The sequence below is a fragment of the Rhipicephalus sanguineus genome, chromosome 7, assembly GCF_013339695.2.
Source record: "Rhipicephalus sanguineus isolate Rsan-2018 chromosome 7, BIME_Rsan_1.4, whole genome shotgun sequence".
NCBI classification, from domain to species: Eukaryota; Metazoa; Arthropoda; class Arachnida; order Ixodida; family Ixodidae; genus Rhipicephalus; species Rhipicephalus sanguineus.
Genome location: NC_051182.1, coordinates 27,893,532 through 27,917,690, shown reverse-complemented (window position 1 = coordinate 27,917,690; position 24,159 = coordinate 27,893,532). Strand labels below are relative to the sequence as shown.

Here is a 24,159-nt window from a genome sequence, read left to right as displayed (position 1 = left end):
GAGATATTGGCGTTAAAGAGCATTGACACCATGGTCTTTCTAAAAAGCTAATTTTACGCTAACTGACTCATGAGTCTACTCCCTCAGGCTGAGCCTGAGTGAGTCCGGTTGAAGACAACTTTGGTGAGTCTGAGTCCGAGTGAGCCCTCAGAGACAGAATACTACATTTCTTGAGTGAGTCTGGGTGAGCTCCAATTTCTTTGCCGACCTATGGTCATGTGATTCGAATCGTCCCCCCCCCCCCTCTTCCCAACTCTCTGTCACATCCGGCCCGGCTTGTTATCAAAGTCAACCGGCTAGCAGACGCCGGGTCAGCGCGGGTTTGGAAAGTTTACAGTACCTGACGGAGAAAACATCCTGCCGTAGACTATTCGGAGGTCTTTTTTTTTTTCTTTTTGCCAGCGCCGTCGAAGACCGCGCGTCGTGCGTGAGTTTATCGTCTGCGCCCAGGACCGTCGTGAAAGACCGTCGGAAAGCGAGGAACCTTTTCTGGGGCATTCACGACCTGCAAAGAATCGAGCCGTAAGTGTTGTCGCTATTCTGAAAGCGGTCTTTTCCTTCCATGCTCGGCTACCTGGTAGAATGCTTCCCTTTAATAAAGCACAGTTGTTAGTTCCGGCGTTGTGTGCATCACACTTCTTCCTCGTGTACCGTGGTCTTGCTGGCATTTCTTCAAGTAACCTTTTTTCAAAGCTTCGTGTTATTGAGCAGAACACGTTCTCATTGCCTACCGGGTACCACTATAAGTAGCCCTCGCTTGTATACACACAATTATTAACGCGTTTACAGTACACAGTAAAAGAATTTACACCCTTAAGCGTGTAATACTGGTGTTTGCGTTAAAAGGGCCCTTGTAAACACCCTTTTTTCCATATTTGGGTGTTCGAAAGTAAAACACCCTTTCAACACCCCGTTTACACCCTCATCTGATGGGTGACAATGAACAAGGATACAAATATACGACATTTTTGGGCAGGTTTTGCTGATATGTTAAGTGCACTTGAACCGTCCTGATACCAGCAGTGCATCTAACTACTAGCTACGTTCGATTCTAGAAACCGATCAAAGCAAAAGTAAAGTAGTGTAACCGCAACACAGTGTTCATTCATAAAGCGCGTAATACGAAGACGGGAGACACAACAGGACTGGCCTTTATCCAATAGAATCAGCGCCAATCCTAAATAAATATGGCTTGTAGACGTCTACACCAATTGAATAACTTTAATTCCCAAGACATGTACGTTTCGTAGATTAGCACTATGCAAAGTTTGTTCGAGATAGCGTTTCCTTGCCGCAACAGACGTTTCAAATCTCGCGCTTTGATTCCGACATTTTCCGAAAATCCAAACACGGCGCGCATCAATTATTCATGTATATACAGCTTGTATTTATATGAATGTTTTGATATAAAAGTGCCCCCCGGCCCCAGGCAACACACCTTGATATTGCAGGTGTCTGGCCTGGGGATTTAGCAGGTTTGCAGCCGTAACACTGTATGCTTCGTGATCATGCTCCAATTTTTTAATGCGAAGCATTTCTTAGCGAACCATGGGCACTTTGAGCGTTTCTATCTACGTATCTGTCTATCTATCTAGCCGCCTACGTCTGGGTGCTGTCGTAATCGCCTCCGTAACTAAGTGCAGACCAAAATTGGCGTGCGAGGGTGCGAGGATTTGGCCAATATGACTGTCTGGCACATCGACAAACCCTTTGCTCGCGACACGTGTGGCACATACCCGTTTACCACGGGCCGCGCTGTAGGGGTATGCGCCACACGTGACTGGCAGTTTATATCTACCCAGAAACGGCGAAAACAGTCATTTGTACTTTAATTGCGAGAGCGTTAAGAAAAACCGACATCGGGCAGCGTTGATCCGATGAATGCACAGAATAAAAATCAGGATCGATATCAGTAGGAATCGAACCCAAGCCTTCTGCGTGGCGGTCAGGTATTCTACCACACAGCACCGTCAGGTCTTGAAACGGCTTTGGAAAAAGGCCCTATGCAGGCGTAATATCGGTGCAACGTCAATTCTAGTTGCAGTGCTGGCTATCTAATTTTATAGCAAAGCGATAAACACTACACGTACCCCTATGATAGAAGCGCCATGTCGGGTTAACGTCAATTGTGGTTCCAGTGTTGGCTCCACTTTTATAGAAGTATAATAAACATTAAATTTGTATTGCTATGATTCAGCAAGCTATATTCAAGCATTTCTCAAACCCGGAGGACTGCGTTAACGAATTATATTCACATCATCATACCATAGCGTGAACTTCGTTTCTATAATACGGACGTCTGTGCTGTAACGGGAGTGCGGACGTTACGTCAGACAGAGCTGGGCAAACATACTTTGAAATTGTATAGCGATACGATACAAGATACTCAGACAAGAAGTATTTGAGATACAGATAATAGATACTACCGCAATAAATGTATCCTGTTCGATACTTGCCTATTGCATCTTAATATACTTTGGTACATTCGCAAATTTGTAATTATAGATCCAGATGATGTAGCAGCACACGCCAATGCACAAAAATGCCTGCTTGAAATTTCTTGTGTGACCAATTTTGTTTTGTTTTAATGAAATGTCTGTTAGTATCTTGAAATTTTTGTCTTTCTTTCTCAAAGTACGATGAAAAAATCCGTGAAAAGGGGGTGGGTGCTCGAGCCAACGTTTCGACAAGTGGACTTGTCTTCTTCAAGGCCGGAACTGATTTCCTTGTCACGGAAAGGAAATCTCTTGTCAAGGAAATCAGTTCCGGCCTTGAAGAAGACAAGTCCACTTGTCGAAACGTTGGCTCGAGCACCCACCCCCTTTTCACGGACTTTTTCATCGCAGCTTCCATCTTCCACTTCCTGCCGTTTTTTGGATCTCAAAGTACAGTAGTTCACTTTCGAAATTACTTACCGGGGTTTGTTTATAAGCTGCTTAACTGGGGGGGGGGGGGGGCATCCTTTATACACTTCGATGACAGGGCTTCTTGCTTCGAAACTCTGCACTTTGCTCGTCTTTTTGTAATTAATCGGAGTCGCTGCTTAGCTTGGGGACCAGCTAGTGGGTTGCCATCTCATCCCACGAACTTCAATAAGAAGCCTTCGCACGATGATGCAAATACCGGCATGGAGTTTTACCTTGTCGGTAAACCACCGATATACGCAATACAGGGTCACGGACAGGTGTACAGCAGCAACAAAACTGGTAGCGACATTTTTTTGTGATGCATAGTGTATTCATAGGGGACATATAAAACTGGAGTGGCTGTTTATATTAACGCGATAGCGTTAGAGAGCTCGTGTCGCAGAGATACCGGTGTCGGCGTCGGTGTCGGCACCGTTGGTTGTGAGCGAAAAATCGTCCGTGAGCGAAAAATCGAGAAAGAAGCAAATAAAATAAAGAATGAAATCTACGGTCCCATTGAGGATCGAACCCGGGCCGTTCACGTGGCAAGCAGGTGTCCTACAACAAAGCCACGATGTTACTTGCAGCTGCTTCGAAAAAAAAAAGACTACATAAATGCCATGTAGTGGAAGGAGTCTCCTTAACGCATTTTGTTCGGCAGGTGTCACGACGAAAACGAGCCCATTCGGCGATTTGTATGCGCATTTGGGAGGCCATCAAACTACGTCGAAAAAGGCCGGGATAGTGCAGCCGTCGTCGCTAAAAACACACACGAACTTTCAAACAAAAATGGACAACTATGTCCATCTAGCGGAAAACATATCAAGCGAAGGCCGGCTTGCGGAGGCTTTGATCAAGCAAACAGCAAACTCTAGATAATGTGCTGCCATCTGCGAGGCATTGTGAGTCTCTTCATGGCCTCCGAGATGGCGAGCGCGCGGCATATATCTTCGAGGCTGTGCGAATCTTGCTTTAGATCAAAAACCTGTACCATTCGCGCGCTATGTGTCTGTGTGCGTGTGTGTGTAACAGTACACGTAAATAAGTGTGCACTTTGTGGTTGAAGTGCGCACTAGGGGCCGGATTTCGCTATCGCGTTCAACTCTTAAAGGCGAAGCTTACGGGTCCCCCAATTTTTTCTACGTATCTGCTGATGTAAAATGTTCGTTATCGACATATTCAATAACATGCAATTCTTGAACAAATTTTATTCAACGAAAGAACATATGCAACCAGAAAAGGTCTCAGACGTATTGTATTGTCATTAAGAAGGCGACAGTCATATTGTGGAAACGAAACTCTGTACTGAGCTAAGTTGTGCCAAGAAAACTAAGTAACTGAAAGTACAAGCAAAGCACGCTGCACGCTGATAGCGGCGATCACAGTCATCGGTCGTCGGTAATCTGATCATTGGCGGAAGGCGTCCTTTTTCATATATCAGGGATCAAACCTTCCAGCGTTATCACTGGTGCTCGTGCAAGCTCCCGAATAAACTAGAATACCCGCGTCCTGCGCGAAATTTTCTCAGAACAATTGGGAAAAATCGCGAAGCTTCCGAAACACTGCGGCGTGGCTTACGCCGAGTGCTGCTAACAGTGTTTTGCTAGGTAAACCCAATCACACCAAAATAAAGAAAAATCACACCGTCTCCCGCTAAAGGGGACCATGAGGCGATGCGAAGCAGCGTATCGGCATGCAGAGCCCGCGTTTCAGAGGGGGAGGTACAGGAGAGGAGAGAGGTAAAGGGGAGGGGCGAGGTAAAGGGGAGAAGGGAAAGGGGATGTGGAGAGGGGGAGGGGAGTGGAGAGGAGGTGTGTGGAGAGGGCTTGCGCATGCGCAGTAAGAGTGGTTACGCCGCACACCACCACCACCACCGGATTGAACTCCGCTATAAGATGCTTCACATCTAAAATAAGACGCGTGGCAGTATAGTTGCACAAAGCGTCGCAGGACACTCCCGCTATTCGCGCTATTGCCACTTACAGCTCCGATTGTCTGGCGATTAGTAATAGTAAAAAAATTCAAGGAGGCCTAAAAAAAAGGTAAAATAGAAAGGCGGTTCTGTATCAAACATTCACAGAGAATAAGTACAGGAACTCGATACAGGCGGGACCTCTAATAGCTATGACAATTAAGAATGAAGCATCGTCAACTTACCTGTTAAGGTAAGGCAATAGAAATTTCATTGCCTATAGAAAATTGCTTGAAAATACACGTTGCGACGCTCATGAGAAAAGCGGAGCATTTGGTATAAATGTTTCTCCAATCCCCCTTCTAACACCTTTAAGATGGCTCCCAATAATTTCTATTATTATAATGCAAACTCAATTTCGCTATTTTATTAAGCGGTAAGCAGAATGTTTGGTACTTTATACTCAAGACCTGCCGCGGTGGTCTAGTGGTTATGGTGCTCGGTTGCTGACCCGAAGGTCACAGGATCGAATCCTGGCCGCGGAGGACGCATTTTCGATAGAAGCGAGAATGCTTCAGGCCCGTGCATTTAGGTTTAGGTGCACGTTTAAGAACCCTAGGTGGTCAAAATTTCGGGTGGCCTCCACTACGGCATCTCTCATAATATCGCGGTTCTGGGACGTTAAACCTCAAACATTATTAATGCTGTATACTCAAGGCGCGCCCACATAACTATGTTTTTCAAAACTTCTTGGCAGAACAGTAAACTAAAATGAAGTAAAATGTTTAAACAGTAGCATAAATAACGTAGACATTTAAAAGGAACAATAAAGGCGAGAGCTTATTTTGGCAGCACGTTACAAACAATATATATTGCAGCGACAACACCGGAAAAAACAATAGAGACCTAGGTAATCTATGGATTGGAAAAGAAGGGCAGATAAGAAAGCATTTGTTCTAAGAATCAAATTATGATTTCAAAAACTATTCAAATAAAGATAGCAAGAAGAAAAAGATACGGTACTCCGAGATATCTTTTGTTAAGTAAAGGCTTGCTCTAATAGATCTAGCATCGTTATCGATGGAGCTATAGTTTGTAGTGCCTTATTTGCATATAAGCCAATGTCATCGCATGTAAGGCAAACTTACATCCACGAAGTCCTTCAAATCGCTAAGTAATGAGGCACCACGCAACTCCGTTCTTACATGCTTCAGATTTCATAACGAAGCACCACGCAAGAGAAGCTCCAATAACGACACGAAAGCGGCATAAGAATTTGCGTGATAGACGCTGCACTCATTGGAGTACGCGGCAGAGGACCGTGGCTAAGAGCAAGTGTCATCTAACTGACACAACTCAAACGGAAAAAAAAAATCTAGAAAACAAAAGCTACGTGCGCTGGGTGTAGCCGTTCGCGCGCTTGTTTGTGTCGAGACTGCGCGAGCGCTGCCACGTGACTATGTTCCACGAATAAGGACGCGCAGACCTCATCACCTGCCTTCACTAGAGAACTCTGGCGGAAAGATAAAATTATGTCGCTACCCTTGGCTTGATTCGGCTGGGTTAGTCACGCCAATACCAGCACGAGAAGCGTAATTCAGCCAGCGATGATTGTTTCCCACGGTCGTGCTGCGATAGCAGTATCTTGTATTTCAAGATACGCGATACATTATTTAATGTATCGGAAATACAGATACAGATGCTCGTTTTGCGAGACGTATCGCGATACAATATACAAGAGACCCAAACAGTATCTAAGATAGTATCTAAGATACATGTATCTTCGATACTTCCCAGCACTGACGTCAGAACACAAGATAACCTTTAAATGCCAAAGTAGTCACGTTCCTGGCAAGCCCACGATTTGCACACAACTTACAAAAACTCCATCCGCCTCGTAAGGCTTTGCTCCAAAGCCAAAAATGCACCATATAACTAACTACTCGCTGATTGCATCGCATGAAAGGGATTCCCACAAGACGGGGAATCTGCCAATTTTTAGTTACTGGGAGAATAAATTCTGCGTGAATAAAGCAGTAATAAAACGTGCATTGTCGGCGCAGAGCGCTACGACGTTCGGCGACGAGTGTGGCCAGCATGAAGAAGCAACTGCCTCCTTAGCGACGCGACAGGAAAGACGACGGCAAGTTGCTAAAGCATGGACCCAACGAGGACGCGCCGATCTAGATTTTCGAGCAAGCGACAGTCAATAGACGAAGACCCCGAGTTTCGAGTGAGGGAGGCGGCCTCGCGGCAACGGTACGACATATGGCTCATCGGGAAGAGAGACGTTCAGCCGCCGAACAATGAAGGGAGTCCGACCCTCGCTTGCAAGTCCTGGAAAATTTCGGTCTCCGAGAAAGAGTGGCTACAGCCGGACCCGAGGGATGGTTTAATGGCATCGCAATATCGTCGCTATACCACAGCTAAAATAGTACTTAGTAAACGAGACCCTGCATCCGCTATGTCATCAGTCTTCACGACGTACGTTATCCCAGCGAAGCTGCGCTAAATTTTGCTCTTGAATATTGCACACGTGCGCTGCGATATGCAGCTCATGCAGTGCTTACTGTGTCGTCGCAATGCTCACTTCAATTTTAACAGACTGTGTGAGTAGCATAACAAAACGTGACACTGCCGCAGAGCGAAAGCAGCGCCCACGCAACCCAACAACGGCCGGAGGCGCCGCCTCCTCAACCGCCGCGCGTGACAGCGCACGGGACAGCTCCATTTGTCTATTGGTGAATTCCATTGCCAGATTCGGAGGACTTCCGGTAGCAGTTTTTCTGCTCCATTCGGAATAAGTCTGTTCCATTGGCGGATTGAGAGTGCTCCCTGTATGTTTCATTGCTAGATCTGGAGCAGCTCCGCTGCTAGATTCATTGCACGGAGCAGCTCTCTCTACTCGGCGAAAAGCGGCAGATTCGACCGGAAGTCGCAAGCTCCCCGCGCGTGCGCGATGCAATGCGCTGTCCTACAGCGCCCGTTCTCACCGTTCGCGCCCAGGCGAGAACGGCGCGAAACGCGAGGAATGCTGGGCGCTTGCACAGTAAATGTGCGTTAGCGCCCCCTACCATTCGCTCTGGCAAGGGCGCCTGTGTTCCATTGGCAGATTTCCTTCGGTTGCTCTCCGCAGAAGTGGAGTGCTCCGGCGCAGGGGGGGGAGGGGGGAGGCGGAGGGGGGTTATTGCTGCCTCCCCTCCCCGCCTTACTAAGTCAAAGTATGCGGCAGACTTTGCACCCTCCCCCTTGTCTTTAAGGCGGCTATGGGGGGGGGGGGGCGCCCCCTACCCCCGTCTCACCCTGTGCGTACGCCTATGAATGCGCGCGTTCGAGCACAATTTTATTCTGCTTGTTTCCATCATGTCTAGCTTTCATTATATTTTTCTTGTTATTAAGAGTTATGTGCGCCTTGCCCCGCTTTAGCATTGTACCTTTGCTAAATACTTTTACGTGTACAAACATTATAAAACGTAATTTGTACCACCACCTCAAATGACATTTTCTGATATTAGACAAGCCTAATTGTTCGTCAGATATTGTAAATTCCCAAGTCATCTGCAACTAGCAGCCTTGAAGAAGCGAAGTCAATGTGCATAGTTTTGTTTTATATGCTTTTTATCGCTGTACAGGAATCCTTCATGCGACAGAAAAAGGCTCCCTTTTCTTTAAAAATGCTGAATATATTTGTCAAATAGTACTTTCTCTTTCCCAAACAAACTAGTTGCACGTAGAAAAGCTGTTAATTCTCTCTTACATGTGGAGCATGTCCTTTATGTTTGGATGGTACATGGTACAGAAACTGTTATGTACTGAAACAAATAGGTGAAGTCTGCATAGTGCTTACTAGACAATGATTCTTTATTTTTTATCAGGCAGGGAGAGAGCGTTCCAATAACACCTCGCATTGTGTACGATGGCCCCGATTTTCTCTACGCAAGCAAGCTTTTCCTCCACATGGATAAATAACTGCTCTTCAGTGTGTGCAATGCTGAAGGAGTAGCTGCACTCATGGCAGCTCACTGGCTGTTAAATATCGAGTACCATCGAAAGGCGTTCAAACGTTCTCGTCGCTGAATGGCTCCTTCTCGGCCAGCGGGTAACGACACCAGACACAGAACACACACAGACAAGCAGCGGAATCGGTGAGGTCTATGTTGCGCACATCAATTACAATATCAAAGACATTCCACACGCCGTCATCTACCTGAGAACTCTCAAGAACCCCTCCACACATGCACACGGGTTCCTGAAACGTGCGTGCGTTCACCATCATAACAGACAAGTGTAAGCACTACATATCTGCTTACCGCGTCTGCTGTTGTTAATACCCATGTTGCTGTTGGCATCGTTACGCAGCTGTAAACAACTGGTTATATAACACATGTGCGACTTCGCAACATATGTGTGTGCATATACCATTTGTAGATAACTTTAGCGTCATTTCGTCACGTTTCGCTAGATGTAAAAAATTACGCCACAGTCACCTATATCGATTCCCACGGTACACGACATCTGCCGGTCTTTTTCTTTTTTTTTCTTTTTTTTTGCAACAGCTTTACGTTGTCGTATATAGGCTCGGTAATGTAATCACGCCACACGCCTCAATGGCTGTGAAGTCGAGGTACACGATATACGTATAGTGCGGACAATACAAGTCACTTCCAATGCACTGCGGAGAAAAAAGGCGACACACACGGCGAGGAACAACGCCGACGGTACTTCCCGATCCTATTGTTTTTGTCGCGGCTGGTTTCCCCCTCTGTCTAGGCGACACAAAGACGACGCCTAGAGTCTTAGTAATGGTCTCCGCCCATTGGTTTCCAGGCTTTTACAAGGCGCTTTGTCGGTCGCGTTGGATGCAGAAACTTGATTTGTCGCCAAGGTGCCCGGCAACCGCACCTACACAGGTGGAGAGGGAACATTGTGAACTGGATTTATAGGTCCGCTCACCACCGTTGTTGTGAAGTAGTGTCCTGATGTTGTTGGTGGCGTTCTTATTATTTCTGTTTATCTACCGTTACTCTCATTTGATATTGTGCAGCCCACAAGTTCCTCACTGAACGTCACGTTGTCAGACATCCAGGAACAAACTATACGCTTCCCAAGCAACGCTTAGCGGCGCTGCTGCTCTTGACAGGCAGCGCCATCTCTGGCAGAAAAAGAGAAACTGGGGTGTTAGCAGCGCGCGTTTTCCCTTCTCTCCAGCGCGTTGCTGTTCGCTTCTGTGCACGTGCAGAGCTCTCGCGGTGCACTTTCGGCGCCTCGCAATGTACCGCTTGCAGTGCGGCTTCAAAAGGATTTTCAAGCTTGACTGGCACTTCCGAAAAGCGAACTTGATAAAATGAGAAAGGCTCGTCAACCACGTTAACGGTGAAGAGCAGACTATCGACGACAACCACGCCCGACTCAAAGCGAAATGCATTTCCCAAGTCGCGATTACACCGTGTAGGACGTATACCTCGAGGTAAGTCTCAGTCTGTCATGTTAAAGATGAATAATGGTCCACATGCACTCCGAAATGAAGCCGTACACGCTATCGATGTTCAGCGGCGTGGACTACGAATCATATGATTGTTGTTTTGATATGGCATGCTTACAGTAGCAGCCGTTTACTTTCGTGAACAAACGTTTGCGGCGTGCGAAAAAAAGATTATACGGCCATGGCACTGCTTCCTGAGAAGGTTAGAGTCAAGTCCTCCGTGCTGCTCGAGAATCACCCGCCGATTAAGACGCGAGGCAGTTAGCTGAGCTTGAATCACTGTGAAGCAAGATGAACTGCTCGCCTCGTTTTTTTCGGCTCTCGCGTCATGCTTGCAGTCTCTTTTTATGATATCGACTTGACAGGCGTATAAAACCTGTTGCGTGAACGCGGCTAGAAAATCGCACAAAGTCAGAAGGTGGTTACTTCAAGGTTGCAATTGCAAAGCATGTATTATGTGCCAGTTATATTTAGCGACTTAAATATATATCACCCCAATAAAGTGACAAAAACAAAGCAAACCTGCAGAACGATGTCAAAGCTTGCTGAAAATGCACAGACGTCCATTCCGGCGTGATAAAGCAGCCTTCCCGACGCGTGAAATGCAGGCGCCGAACTTCTGACAATGTGCGGAGTTCAGTTGAATTCAACCAACCGCGCAACGCTAACGGTATAACGCGAATGTGAACGTTCAACAACGACGGGTAGGTCTCACGAGCACGCGGAATCAAAACACAAAGTTGCTTCACCTACAACCGTAACTGGACTTTAACAATGCGAGAAGACAGCGAGTAATCATTACTGTAGTCGCTGCGTGCATGCGCCCCGTTACTTACCGATTCATGTAGTCGGAACGAACGAAAGCGATGAACTCAGACAGCCAAAATAGAAGGCGAGACAGCGCTGTCAGCTATCCACGCTTGCCGCCTTTATTTCTCGTGCGACACGCCCGGGAACCGATATGGTTTAAGACGTGAATCGTGTGCCTTGTCTGCACTGTTGTGGCTGGCCACTAAACCGCAATACTTCGGACCACGCTTGCGCTTACGCGGGGTCGCTTCTACCATCGTGGAAATGCGCAGCTTCGCACAGCAAGCCTCTCGGTTCAACGTACCCAGCTGACGGCCTCCCAGTTACCCGCACCGAGAGAAGAACGCGTGCGCACGTGCGCTACTGCTACCGTGAAAGGGGCTGAGTCGGCCGCGCAGAAGGTTCAGAGCTTTCCGACAGAGCCGCAGCGCGGCTGGCGCGGCGCTGTCGTCGCGCCGCAAACTTGAGCTTGGGTTCCCTATACAAGGCCTGTTGCTTTCTGGCCTCCTAGATTGCGAGAGTTTTCCACTGGCACTTCTTTTGAGAGCAACCTGAGGCAGTGATTTCTAGCTAATTTCCTCTCCTTGCTGTTAATTCCGTCCCAAAATCGTAAACGGAAACCTTGAAAGCATGCAATGACTGGAAAGTAAGCAAACACAGTGACTGGGAAGTGCCTCCACAGATTATCGAACTCTAACGCTAAGAAAACCGTGTGTCGACAAAGGTCATGGATTGCGTCAGTAGAAGGGGTTTACTAATCAATGCGGTGCTTGCTTTCCGCGATCACTTTGGACAGTTGTACTACGTGAAAGCTGCCTTGACTCAGGGCATCTCGTTGACTGAGTAGTGACGTTCAGTGGAAAGAAAATAAGGGAAATGCTAGTAGGTTAACCAGGATGAGCACAGGTGAATACTCCGCGCTGGTGATGAGAATAATGGGAGGGAAAGATGAGAACGAGAGAAAAGTAGTTGGCAGCATACACACGCACAGATGAACAAGAGTTGATCGTGCCGTATATATATGCTGTGAGTTAGGGAACCTCAAGAACATACAGAAGATGCTAGCGTATAGGTGCCCCAAATCTTCTGCTCAGAAGCGTATACAAGCGCTGCACGTCACAGACGCGCGAGATTGCTGTTTTAGGAGCTTCTGTTCTCTAAAGGTTGCTTAGTTTGCTTTTGGTGCTTTTGCATGTGTGCAAACATGCTAATGTATGAAGCATGTGCTTGAGTACATACTACTTACTGGCAGAGTGAATTTGTAACGTAACCGTGCTAAGCAAAGCAACAAGTGATGTTTTTTTTTCCCTATTTTCAGGTGACTGCAACCGTGGGGCTTACACCTAAAGGCGAAAATGCATTGGGGTGCAGTCGTCTTAGTCATCAGTGCGGTTGCATCGCAGCTTGCGGAGGGGTAAGAAATATTACTTACTTGAATTGATCTGCCACAAGCTCACGACAACATTACTTGGTACTTCTGACTATCGATGGGTGTTCGTCATGTTGAAGAGCGAAATGGGGCAGCTTTCGGTGATGTACGATAAACGTTGCTGGGCACACTGATGTAGTATAGTCTCTCTAGCTTCACAATTAATAGAGACGTGAGAGCCATCAAGGGCTGATCCTTTATTAAGAGCAATTTCGTACAGTATGAGACGTAGGCATTCCGTATGCCGCACACGTAATCGGAAGGACGTGTGAATTGTAGCGCTTTCGTAGGGCTGATATTGTTACACGTTATTGGCATAACAGGGGCACAAGAGGCGTTCTTTTTTTTTTCAGGCGCTTGTAGAGAAAGCTAAGGAACGGAAGGCGCCTGCAGAAAACACGCCTACACCCCCCCCCAAAAAAAACAAAACAAAAACTAATGCCTTAAGACATAACACAATCCTTCCTTCCTATTATTTTATGTGTCTTGATGCAGAACCAAAACTGTTCGTCCATACTTTAATAGCAAACGTACCGAAGCTGCGCTCTCTAATTGTAGAAACTTTCTATCATGCGTCTGTCAAAGCAATGGTAATCGTTACCGCACTGACTAGCTTTCCCGATCTGGATTCCAGAGCATTTCTTTTTAATTTTTTTATTATTTCTTCTTGCACAGCGGGTACATCTTCACGGCGCCGAAAATACTGCGTAGCGAAACGGACGCCCTGTTCCGGCTAACGCTCACAGACGTCAAAGAAGACGGCAAGGTGACGGTCCGGCTCCTCAAGGACAATAACGACAACGCCGTCTTGGCGGAGCAAGAGTACGACATCAAGAACGGTACGTTCGATTGCCCTTTCCGTCACACTCCCCTGCAATGCCTGTCTTTTAGTTGCCAGCATGACCTCTTTTACTCTCGTCATGAACGTTCGCGTCTAAAGCATCGCACCTTCCCGAAAAAAAAGAGAGAGCAGGAACCGAATTCTGTTTCGCCCGACTGCGTGGGAAAATCAATTTGTAAGATAATTTACCACTAGCTTAACGTACTATGAGTGCAGACGTGGTTATTTCAGCGACACATACGCTGAACTGTGGTTATATTTCCCTCTGCACAAGTCGACTCCGGTGCTAAACGTTGTTTTCGAAATAACCGGAACGCTTTGTGAGCTGTAACACTAAGCAACTTTCAACACTGCGCTGATAACCAGTCTGCCGTGCCGAGACGCGTTGCGCATGACTCGTCGAGAACTCGAAACGTAACATACTACGAAGGAAACCGTCCTGCACGTGTTCGAACAATAGAAGGGTGCAGTTGAAGCTTTAGCCCATGACACGCAACGGTAAGCGCTTGATATTTTTTTCAAATGAAATGAAAATGCATCGGTGTGGCCCTTTCCTCTGTTGCTAGGCTTCTTTTTATCGCGCGCAACTAATCTTCAAAATGCCCACGAGCGGAGATTTCGCTAATTATTTTTGAAATAAATGACGTGCTTGTTTTAACATTGGCGTGTTTAGTAGAACACGGTTGTTGCTGCGAAATTAATCAGAGCGTCTCAATATTGTCTGAGAAAAAAACAAAACAAAAGCACTGTCTGAGAAAAAAAACGCACCAGTGCTCAGAGACACAAAAACGTCTGACGCTATGTTCCTGAGAGAAAGTTTCAGTTATTCCCAATGCTGAAGATGTAACAGAAACACTATAATGATTTAAGTCTATTGATGTATTATTGATTGCTGGTTATCTAGAGGCGCGGTCTATTCAGTGACCAAATTGACAAATATTTCCTTTAGTAGTTGCTATAGCTCGTCCGCATTCTCTAATGTCATGTCCAGCATGCGGATGCTCTTACGAACACTTGTTACGCCATACAGTCTGCAAGTGCGGGCTCAAGATTTCTGCATTACAGATCATTAGCACTGCTGTTGGGGCTACTGAGTCTGTCAGCGGCAACTTTTTCAGCGTTTAAATGTTGTTACTAGTTATGTATAACTTGCCTTAGCGGAGGGGGGGGGGGAGGGGACGAGAGGGCTGATAGCATTCGCCTGACATTCACAAGGAAACCAACTTGTAACTTTACAAAGAGTATCTGCAGCCCACTGAAACGTGCTCACACGTGTCACAATTATGTTATGGCCCTATGTGAAAGAAAATTTGTTAAGTCGTGCGCTTGATGAGCGAGCCGCAATTGTTATGTGTGAGCTGTAGTGCAAAGATTACGGTACATGGCTTTGCTCTATATTATCTGCATAAAATTTTTTGGAAGAATATGGATATTGTTCTGCATTATATTTTAATACGCCCTGCAATTGTTTATACACCTGTAGAAGGTATTTATTCCACGAAAATATAATTTACATTTGTAATACCTTCTTTTCCCTCTTCTTTTTCTCCTTCGCTCAGAAGCGTACCTTCCATTGTACCTAGGCCTTCTCTGTGATTGCCGGTGCGCATCACGTGACGTGTTCTTCGTAATATCTTAGAAAATCTTTAAAGTGACAGGTTTATATAGGGTTAAAGCAAGATCTAGACCAGCGGGACGCTGTGCGAAAAATTTGGAGAAAGCGGGGATGACTAGTACGGTAGGAACGAAAACGCGTCACATGAAAGTTTACACTGTATACAATGGCGATAAAAGCGTCAGCCTGTGCACAGCAGGCCGACGCTTTTTGAAAGTTATTCCTGTGTGACTTCGCCTACGACTCAATTACGCGATAAAAAAATACGTCTGGACGTACATTAAGCTCCTTATAAAATCAGCGTACATACTTAATAAACGATGATTCCTGACTGAAGCTTTCAAGTAAAATTATACACGGTTTATGATGCAGCTAGAACAACAAAAGGGGAAACTGCGAGAGATCGGGGGAAGTCGTCGGGGGCTTTCGTTCTACTGGGCCTCGTGTGGGCGATATTTCACTTACAGTGTAAATTATGGCTGACGAGACAGTTCGTAGCTGCATCTCAGACGATCGAGGTTCCTTTTTTAAAGCATATTTAATCTGGTTCGTCGAGGCGCTCATAATCTCCGAGGCACTTGAGGCTTAGCGCTCGTTTCCACCGGCCTTTGGACGATATTGAATATTGCCACACGCGCTCCTTTTATTGTTTTACGTTACCGGCCCATTGTACAGCGGTGAGCACTGTTAGGGTGAACACGCGAGCGCGTGGCCGACGGCACTATCAGCGCCGCGTAACAGCCATAGTTGAAAACATTGCACATGCGCAGCATGTGCTTTGCGATACACTCTTTCCACCACGCGTACTGCGTCATAGATATGCTTGTTGGGGATACGCTTGTGTGCGCGCGGTGGAAAGAGTATTTCGTAGAACGCATGATGCGCATGTGCAATGTTTCGCGGCGCCGAGAGTGCCGTCGGCCACGCGCTCGAGTGTTCACCCTGAGAGTGCTCACCGCTGTACGTCTAGCTGCTGACTTGCGCAAACCGCGCCAGAATGTCTGAGAACATTCCAGATTATTTAGGATCGTCTGTTATGCTTCAACGCGCAAACGCGAACAGATGAGTTCACTCTGGAACTAACGCGTCACCAGATAAGGCTCGAATGTTCCATGCCGCAAGTGTAAATGCCGATGCTCCTTGCCGCGGTTCAGTTTATCGACGGCCGACGCTCTGTTCGCCGCTATCAGTGTACAGTGTGTATCGCTGCACTTTGAGTTTCCGTTTCCCGGCCACAAGTTCGGCCGAATAAAGAATTTCATCTTGGACACGCCAACTGCTGCCTTCGTCGACGTCACTACCACTTCACATCTGGTGGAGGTGCTGTTCGTCCATGTTCCGGACACCCCTGTCAAGCCGTGAACCCAGCCCAAGTCGCAAAGAAGACATCGACGCCAACGCCGAGCAGCGAGCAAGCTGCAGGCAATAAGGCCTACTGCCAGAGTACGGGCCTCTACCTGAAAAGACCCGGCAACCGTGGATCATTGATTGAAGACCCAGAAAGCTGGCACGTACGACCGAGTCGCCACCTTCAACAAGACACCGAAGAAAAACTTCACCACATCTGCTTATACCTAGAAGACGCCGCGAGCACGTGGTTCGAGAATCGAGAATCCGCACTGCAAAACCTGGGATCTCTTTCGCACGACGTTCCTAAACACGTTCACGAGCGTGGTACGCCAGGAACGGGCCGCAGCTATGCTGGAGACCCGTGTGCAGCTGCCCAATGAAAACATTGCCATCTACTCGGAAGAGATGAATCGCCTGTTCGACACGGCGACTCAAGTATGCCCGAAGATAGGAAAGTCAGGTTCCTCATGCGGGTGTAAAACAAGACCTCTTCGCGGAACTGATAAGGAGCCCGCCGAAGACGGTCGCTGAATGTGCTTCGGAGGCTTCGACAATTGAGAAAACGCTTGAGATGCGAAAGCGGCAATACAACCGCAGCTTTTTGGCCCCAAGCTACGCCGATGTTCAAGCGCTAGAAACAGCCGACCTGCGTGAGACGAGCAGAGCAATCGTGCAAGAGGAGCCGCGAAAAATTATACCTTCATCGCGACCTCAGGTGGATTCCATCGCTGACGTCGTGCGCCAGGAGATCCAGCATTCACTGGGCGCTCCTCAGCTACCAGAGTCGCAGCCGCAAGCTATGGGCTATGCTGCTGCAGCCCGCCGTATTGCTCCTCCCCCACGCCCATGCCAGGACGCCAAACCGCCGCAGCACCGTCGCCAGAAGCCGCCGTCGCAACCGACGCCCTACCGTCAACCTGTCGGCCAGCACTATACCCATAGGACGACCGACCTTTGGCGCGCCCCTGACCACCGTCCGCTAAGCTACCACTGCGGGAACGCCGGCCATCCTACCGTCTTTGCCAATACCGCCAGATGGGGCTACGCGGCTTCGCCGTCAACGCGCCGTGACCAGAGCGAGGTGGACGGCCACGCGACATCGCCGACTGCCCCTCAGGAGTGCAATGGACCCCCCGAGAACATTCCCGATCGCCGTCGCAAGGCCGCTATGTCTCTCTCCAACGCCGACCATTCGCTGGGTCAACCCGGGGCCGGTCACCTAGCCCGTATCCGGAAAACTAAGGGCAGCAACCGATGGAGGTGCGGTTGCTTTACGATGAAATACTGAAGATCCTCCGCCGCCGCCGACGCCGCCGCGACGAAATCTAAAGAACACGCCGCAAGCCGAACGGACCCCTGACATCGAAGCTTCGCAGCCCGAAGAAGACTTGACGACGCAAAGTCGAAGCAGCGGGACAAACCGACGTAGCCGTGATCCGACACCGCGACCTAACCGCAACGCTAGGCGGCCAACTAGCGACCTCGACGTTCTCATCGACGGCCACAATGTCACCGCTCTATTCGATATTGGAGCCGACTATTCCGTCATCATTGGGCTGTTCGGCGCGAAGTTGAAGTAAGTTAGGACTGCTTGGGAAGGCCCATAAATCCGGACCGCTGGAGGCCATCTAATAACGCCGTCTGGAGTCTGCACAAGAGTCACCATCAATAATCAAACTTATCATGTGAGGTTCTTAATCTTGCAACATGGCTCCAGGGATGCCATACTTGGCATGGACTTCTTAAACCATCACGACGCCGTCATCGACTTAAGAACCAAGTCGATAACTCTATTGTAGGAAAAGCGACACCGCCGGATACGAACTCATGTTAACATGCCCCGAACGGGCTCGAGGATCAAGTCACCATTCCGCCTAGATCCAGCGTCATAATTTAAGTCGGCACCATAAAGGCTGAAGACATCGAAGGTGTCATCGAGAGCGATCAGCGTTTGCTGCTAGACCGTGACCTTTGCGTCGCAAGAGGCATTGCTCGGTTGCATGAAGGAAAAGGAAGTGTGATGTTGACGAACTTCAGCCAAGAATACAAACACGTGAGAAGGGGCACGACGATTGCGTACATCGACGAAATCTTGGCCGCCAGCGATGCGTTTGCCTTTTCGAATTCTGACCAAGCTAGAACGACGACCCCAATGCCTGAGCCTTCCTTCGACGTAAACCCAAGCCTTCCTGCTCGCCAAGAGCAACAGCTCCGATGCATTCTGAAGGAATACAAGGACTGTTTCGCAACGTCACCGAGGGCCCGACAAACGCCCCTGGCTAAGCACCGCATTATAACAGAAGAAAATGCTCGACCACTCCGTTAGAGTCCCTACCTTGTTTCGACGCCAGAACGCCGTTAAGAAACAAGTCGATAAAATGCTACGCGACGACATCATACAGCCTTCCAAGAGTCCGTGGGCGTCACCAGTGGTGTTAGGGAAGAAGAAGGACGGAACCCTACGCTTCTGCGTCGATTATCGCCGCCTGAACAAAATCACCAGGAAGGACCTGTACCCTCTTCCGCGTATAGACGACGCTCTGGATCGACTGCACAACGCGAAGTACTTTTCGTCGATGGACCTCAAGATCGGCTACTGGCAAATCGAAGTCGACGAGAGAGACCGAAAAACGACGGCCTGTATAACACCAGACGGCCTGTTCGAGTTCATTGCTCGGCAACTGCGACTAACGTGTTATGGATACAGTGCTGGCTGGCTTGAAGTGGCAGACGTGCCTCGTGCACTAGGATGACGTCGTTGTTTTTGCCTCAGACTTCGGCGAACACATCCGGCGTCTTGAAGCTGTACTTCAAGCAATCAAAACCTCCGGACTCACCCTGAAGCCTGAAAAGTGCCGCTTTGCGTACGAGGAGCTCTTGTTCGTGGGCCGCGTCATTAGCAAGTCTGGAGTTCGCCATAATGGTATTTAGTGCAAACACTAGACAACGGACAAAGAAGAGGACGTAGGCGCATACACTGCGTCTACGTCCTCTCCTTTGTCTGTTGTCTAGTGGTTGCGCTAAATACCATTACGACTGACTTTTTACAACTTGCCCAGCTAGCAACGTGCTGCAGTTCGCCCCAACCCGCGGAAAACAGCTGCCATCGCTGCTTGCCCACCGCCCACCGACAAGAAGGCCGTACGCTGATTTCTCGGCTTGTGCGCCTATTACACACGCTTCGTCCAGGAATTTTCACGGATCGCCGAGCCGATAACTCACTTCACGAAGACCGACGGGAAATTCAAGTGGGAAACGGCGCAATACGAGGCATTTCAAGAACTGAAACCACGCCTGCAGACGCCTCCGATACTCGCGCATTTCGACGAATACGTCGATAGAGAAATCCACACCGACCCAAGCAGTCTAACGGAGTGGTCGGCGCCGTACTTGTGCAGAGGACTGACGGACTGGAAAGTGTTATCAGTTATGCTAGCCGCTCGCTATGCGGAAGCCAACTATTCCACAACAGAAAAGGAGTGCCTTTCTATCATCTGGGCTACAGCCAAGTTTCGCCACTACATAAGGGCAGTCCCTTTGAAGTTGTGAGCGACCACCACGCCTTGTGTTGGCTAGCTAACTTGAAAGACCCTTCAGGTCGTCGCCTCGCACGGTGGAGCCTAAAACTTCAAGAATTCAACATTACCGTCGTTTATACGTGTAGAAGAAAGGAAGCTTCGTCGTAGATGAGTGGAAAAAGGGGCGACTTTATTGCCCGTAGCACATTTGCAAAGCGTCCATTCTAGGCCGTTCCAAATTCAGTTCAGCGCGAGACACGAGCCGCTCGCTCCAAAATGCGCTAGTCCCATCGTCGTCCTTTTCTTCTAATATTTCACACTCCGGGGCCTGAGGTGGCGAGTTCGAGAGGATACAATTTTTGCACAGGCCTGAACAGCTGCGAGCCATTGGGTATTTTAATTTTACACGCACGAACTATGTCGTCTTTACTTTGAACGCATTCACTTATTACACCAGTTTTCCAGAACAGTCTGGGAGCGTTGTCCTCGTGAATAATCACCACGTCCCCTTTCTTTATGCTGTTAGTCTTTGATGGTTTCCTCGAATGAACGCTTCGGAGTGTGAGGAGATATTCATGAAGCCATCGCTTCCACAGTTGTTCCATTATTAGCTGCCTGTGGACCCACAAACTGAGCAACTCAGTATTCGTTTTTCCCCGTTCGTCTGAAGCTTTAGGTTTTGACAAGAGACGGCTACCTAATAAAAAATGAGACGGAGTCAAGATTTCTGGCTCGCTAGAGGAAGAGTAAATGTAAGATATTGGTCTGGAATTGACAACAGCTTCAGTTTCAGTCAGCAAAGTGCTCAGTTGCTGTGAATCAACAGACGCCTTACCCAACGACTTGCGAAGACACATTTTTACAATACGAACTAACCGCTCCCAAAAGCCACCCCACCAAGGAGCTCTCTCTGCAATAAATTTCCACGTTATGCTGTGGGTGGAGCAATACTGGCTGACTTCATCTTTCCTCAACAACTGGTGCATGGAAGCTAATTCACGTGCAGTTTTCTTAAATGTGGTAGCATTGTCAGAGTACACTATTCGCGGTATTCCCCGCCTTGCACAAAATCTTTTGAAAGCCATGACGAAAGCGTTTGCGGTAAGTCCAACAACATACTCAAGATGAATTTCTCTGACAACTGCACACGTGAACAACGCTATGTACACCTTAACGCCCGTGAAATCTTTCACGAACACTGGCCCTGCAAAGTCAACTCCCGTAACTTCAAAAGGGCGCGAATAGCACACACGATCACCGGGAAGTGGGGCTACCGGTGCACTCGCAGCCTTGATTCGGAACCGCGCACAAATCACGCACTTTCGTAGCACTCACTTCACTGCTTGACGCGCTCTGGGCACCCAGAACCGGGTGCGGAGCTCAGTTAAGGTATCGCCGACACCACCATGGAGCACAGTTTTATGCGCTTGAAAAATGATGAGGCGCGTGACCGCATGGTTGCAAGGCAGTAGCACAGGCTTCATCTCGTTGTACGTGACGTCGGCGTTCTGAAGGCGAGTTGTGATCCTCATGACGCCCTTCTCATCGATGAAGGGATTCAGGTCTCTTATTGAGGACGTCTTGTCGAGGTCTTGTCCAACTTCGAGTTGGGCTCTCTCCTTGGCATACGTTTCTGTCTGGGTTTGCCTGAACCAGACTTTCTCTGCTTCTTGAAGTTGAGTAGCTGTAAGTCCTCCTTCCCTATGAGACATGGGCGATCGACAGTTGTACACGAAGCGCTTTATCCATGCGGTGACTCTTGTGATCCGCAACCAAGAACTAAATCTGTCGACATTGAAAAGTGGTTTTGTTGTGACGCTCAACAGTATTGGGACGCTTGTCTTTAACTCGGACGCAACTTGTTCGTCTATAGCTCCAGAATCTCGATTGTCAGGCGATCTTGGCCAACTATCTGCCGGACGTCGAAGCCAGTCTGGTCCTTCCCACCAGAGCTGGCTATTTCGAAGGTCTGTTATTGAAAGTCCCCGCGTCAGCAGATCGGCTGGGTTTTGTGTTCCCGGACAGTGATGCCACTGGCTTGGATCTGTTGCTTGACGGATCTCGTTGACTCTGTTGGAAACAAATGGCTTCCACTTGGTTGCTGAGCTTTGGATCCAACAAAGCGTTACAGTTGAGTCCGTCCACATGTGCTCTTCCATCTCCCAGTGCCTCGATTTTAGAGCTTCCTGCAAGAACTTTAGGACTCTAGAAGCCAGAACAGCGGCTACCAGTTCCAAACGTGGTAACGTGATTCGTTTGATTGGAGCCACTCTACACTTCGAAAAGAGAAGCTGAATGCCCACGTTACCGCATCGATCTTCAAGTCTCAAATAAGCGACGGCACCGTAAGCACAAGAGCTGGCATCCGCGAATACATGAAGCTGTGAGATTGTAGGCTTGTCAAGTAATAACTTGAGATCGCACCTGGGAAGTGAGAAGGGCTGAGATCCTTTCAGTACGTTGGTCCAAGTTTCCCACTCATTTTTAAGTGGCTCAGGCATAACTTCTTCCCACGCTGTACCGTGCTCCCACAATCTTTGAAAGAGCACTTTCATCCTAATGATGAACGGTGATAGCCAACCTAATGGGTCGAAAAACCGTGCTGTCGTCTGGAGGACACATCTCTTTGTGTCGCTTCTTTCTTTGAGAAGCTCCAACAGGGATTCCATGTTTAGAACAAGCTTTTCAGCTTTCGTATCCCATAGCAAACCAAGAACCTTGGTAACAGGTGCTGCTTGGCCGGAGTCCAATCCATTAGTGATGTGTCGTCTGAGCTCATCATCATTAGTGGACCATTTCTGCAGCTTCATGCCGGCTCTGCTCAGGATGAGATTCGCTTCTCTGTAGAGGCGGAAGGCTTCGTTTGAAGAATTAACTCCTGTGACGAGATCGTCAACGTAGAAGTTCTCAGCAAGTTGCATTGCCGTTGATCTCAGCGCAGGATCGACGTGACTGAAATGGTACTGGAGCGTCGCTGTCAAGAGGAATGGACTTGCCGTGGTTCCAAATGGCACTCGTGTCATTCGATATTCCACAATTCTTGGTGTAGGTTCACTCGGCATCGGCGGGCTGTCAAACCATAAGAACCGTAAGGCGTCTCGATCAGGCTCGTGAATGCCGGTTTGAAGAAAGGCCTTTTGTACATCGGCAGTAAGTCCAATCTTGTGCAGCCTGAAATTCACCAACATCTTGACCATGTTGTTGTTGATCTTCGGTCCCTTTTCTAATAATTCGTTCAGAGACGCTGCTCCACGTGCGTGTGACGAAGCATCGAAAACCACCCTCAGCCGCGTCGTCGAGGATGATTCTCTGATAACTGCATGGTGTGGCATATAGTAACACCTCTCTGCCGATTGTGATCCGTTGATTTTTTCAGCGTGATCATCCAGTTCATACTGTCTGACTGCTTTGTCGTATTGCTGAATGAGTTCCTCGTTGTTTCCAAATCTCCGCACTAAACCTTGTAGGCGTCTAACTGCAACACTTCGGTTGTCTCCGAGATCTGTCTTGACACGCTTCCACGGAAGCGCTACTTCATATCTCCCGCTTTTAAAAGCAATTTTCTCCGTGAATTGCCGTACCACTTCATTTTCTTGGTCGTCGTTAGAAGAAGGGTCCGAAATGCCTATGCTGTCTAGATCCCAGAATTGTTGTAGGGCTACAGACACGTTAGATTCTGCGCAACTCGTGCGGAGTACACAAACGTGCGTGCTGGCTTCCTTAAAAATGCGCCCATCACATGGAAGCGGTCCTTGAAAGGTCCAGCCGAGCCTAGTGCTGATCGCAGCTAGTCCGGTGACTTCCTCGTGCGAACAAACGTCGTTCAGCACTATCTTCCACATTTGATCGGCTCCAATGAGTAAGCTAATGCCGACTTCTGTCTTTAGGCCAGGTAGCGATACAAAGTCAGCAATAAACTTATTTTCAGCAACAAGCTTCTGCACAAATGCGTGTGACTGTGGAGGTTCAATCAAATGATCGCAAATAAAAGGAACCTCTAATGCCTCGATTTCGTGCTTGACGCTGTCAAACTGGCTCATCAACGTAACCTTGACTAAGTTGAGTTGCTCTTTTGGCGCGCCACTGGAACCACCAAACGCTTTCACGTCTACATCTACCTTCTTCATTATGGGCAGGCTTAGTTTTCGAGATATATCTTTTCTAATAAACGATCTTTGACTTCCGTTGTCGAGTACTCCTCTTATGAAGCAAGAACTGTGGTCACCTAGAGCCCATACTCGGAACGTCTGCAGTAATACGTCATTCTCAAACAAGCTGTCTGGAGACGCTTCAGCG

General features: G+C 48.1%; 1 protein-coding gene across 1 annotated transcript in view; it reads left to right on the top strand.

Annotated features, from left to right (window-relative positions):
• The first annotated feature begins 396 nt into the window (after positions 1–396).
• Positions 397–24,159, top strand: part of LOC119398570 (alpha-2-macroglobulin-like) — a 97,803-nt gene continuing 74,040 nt past the window's right edge. The window contains 3 exon segments of the mRNA XM_049417352.1: positions 397–522; positions 12,429–12,524; positions 13,215–13,378. Coding sequence (XP_049273309.1) covers positions 12,466–12,524; positions 13,215–13,378 — 223 coding nt within the window. The 5' untranslated portion in view covers positions 397–522; positions 12,429–12,465.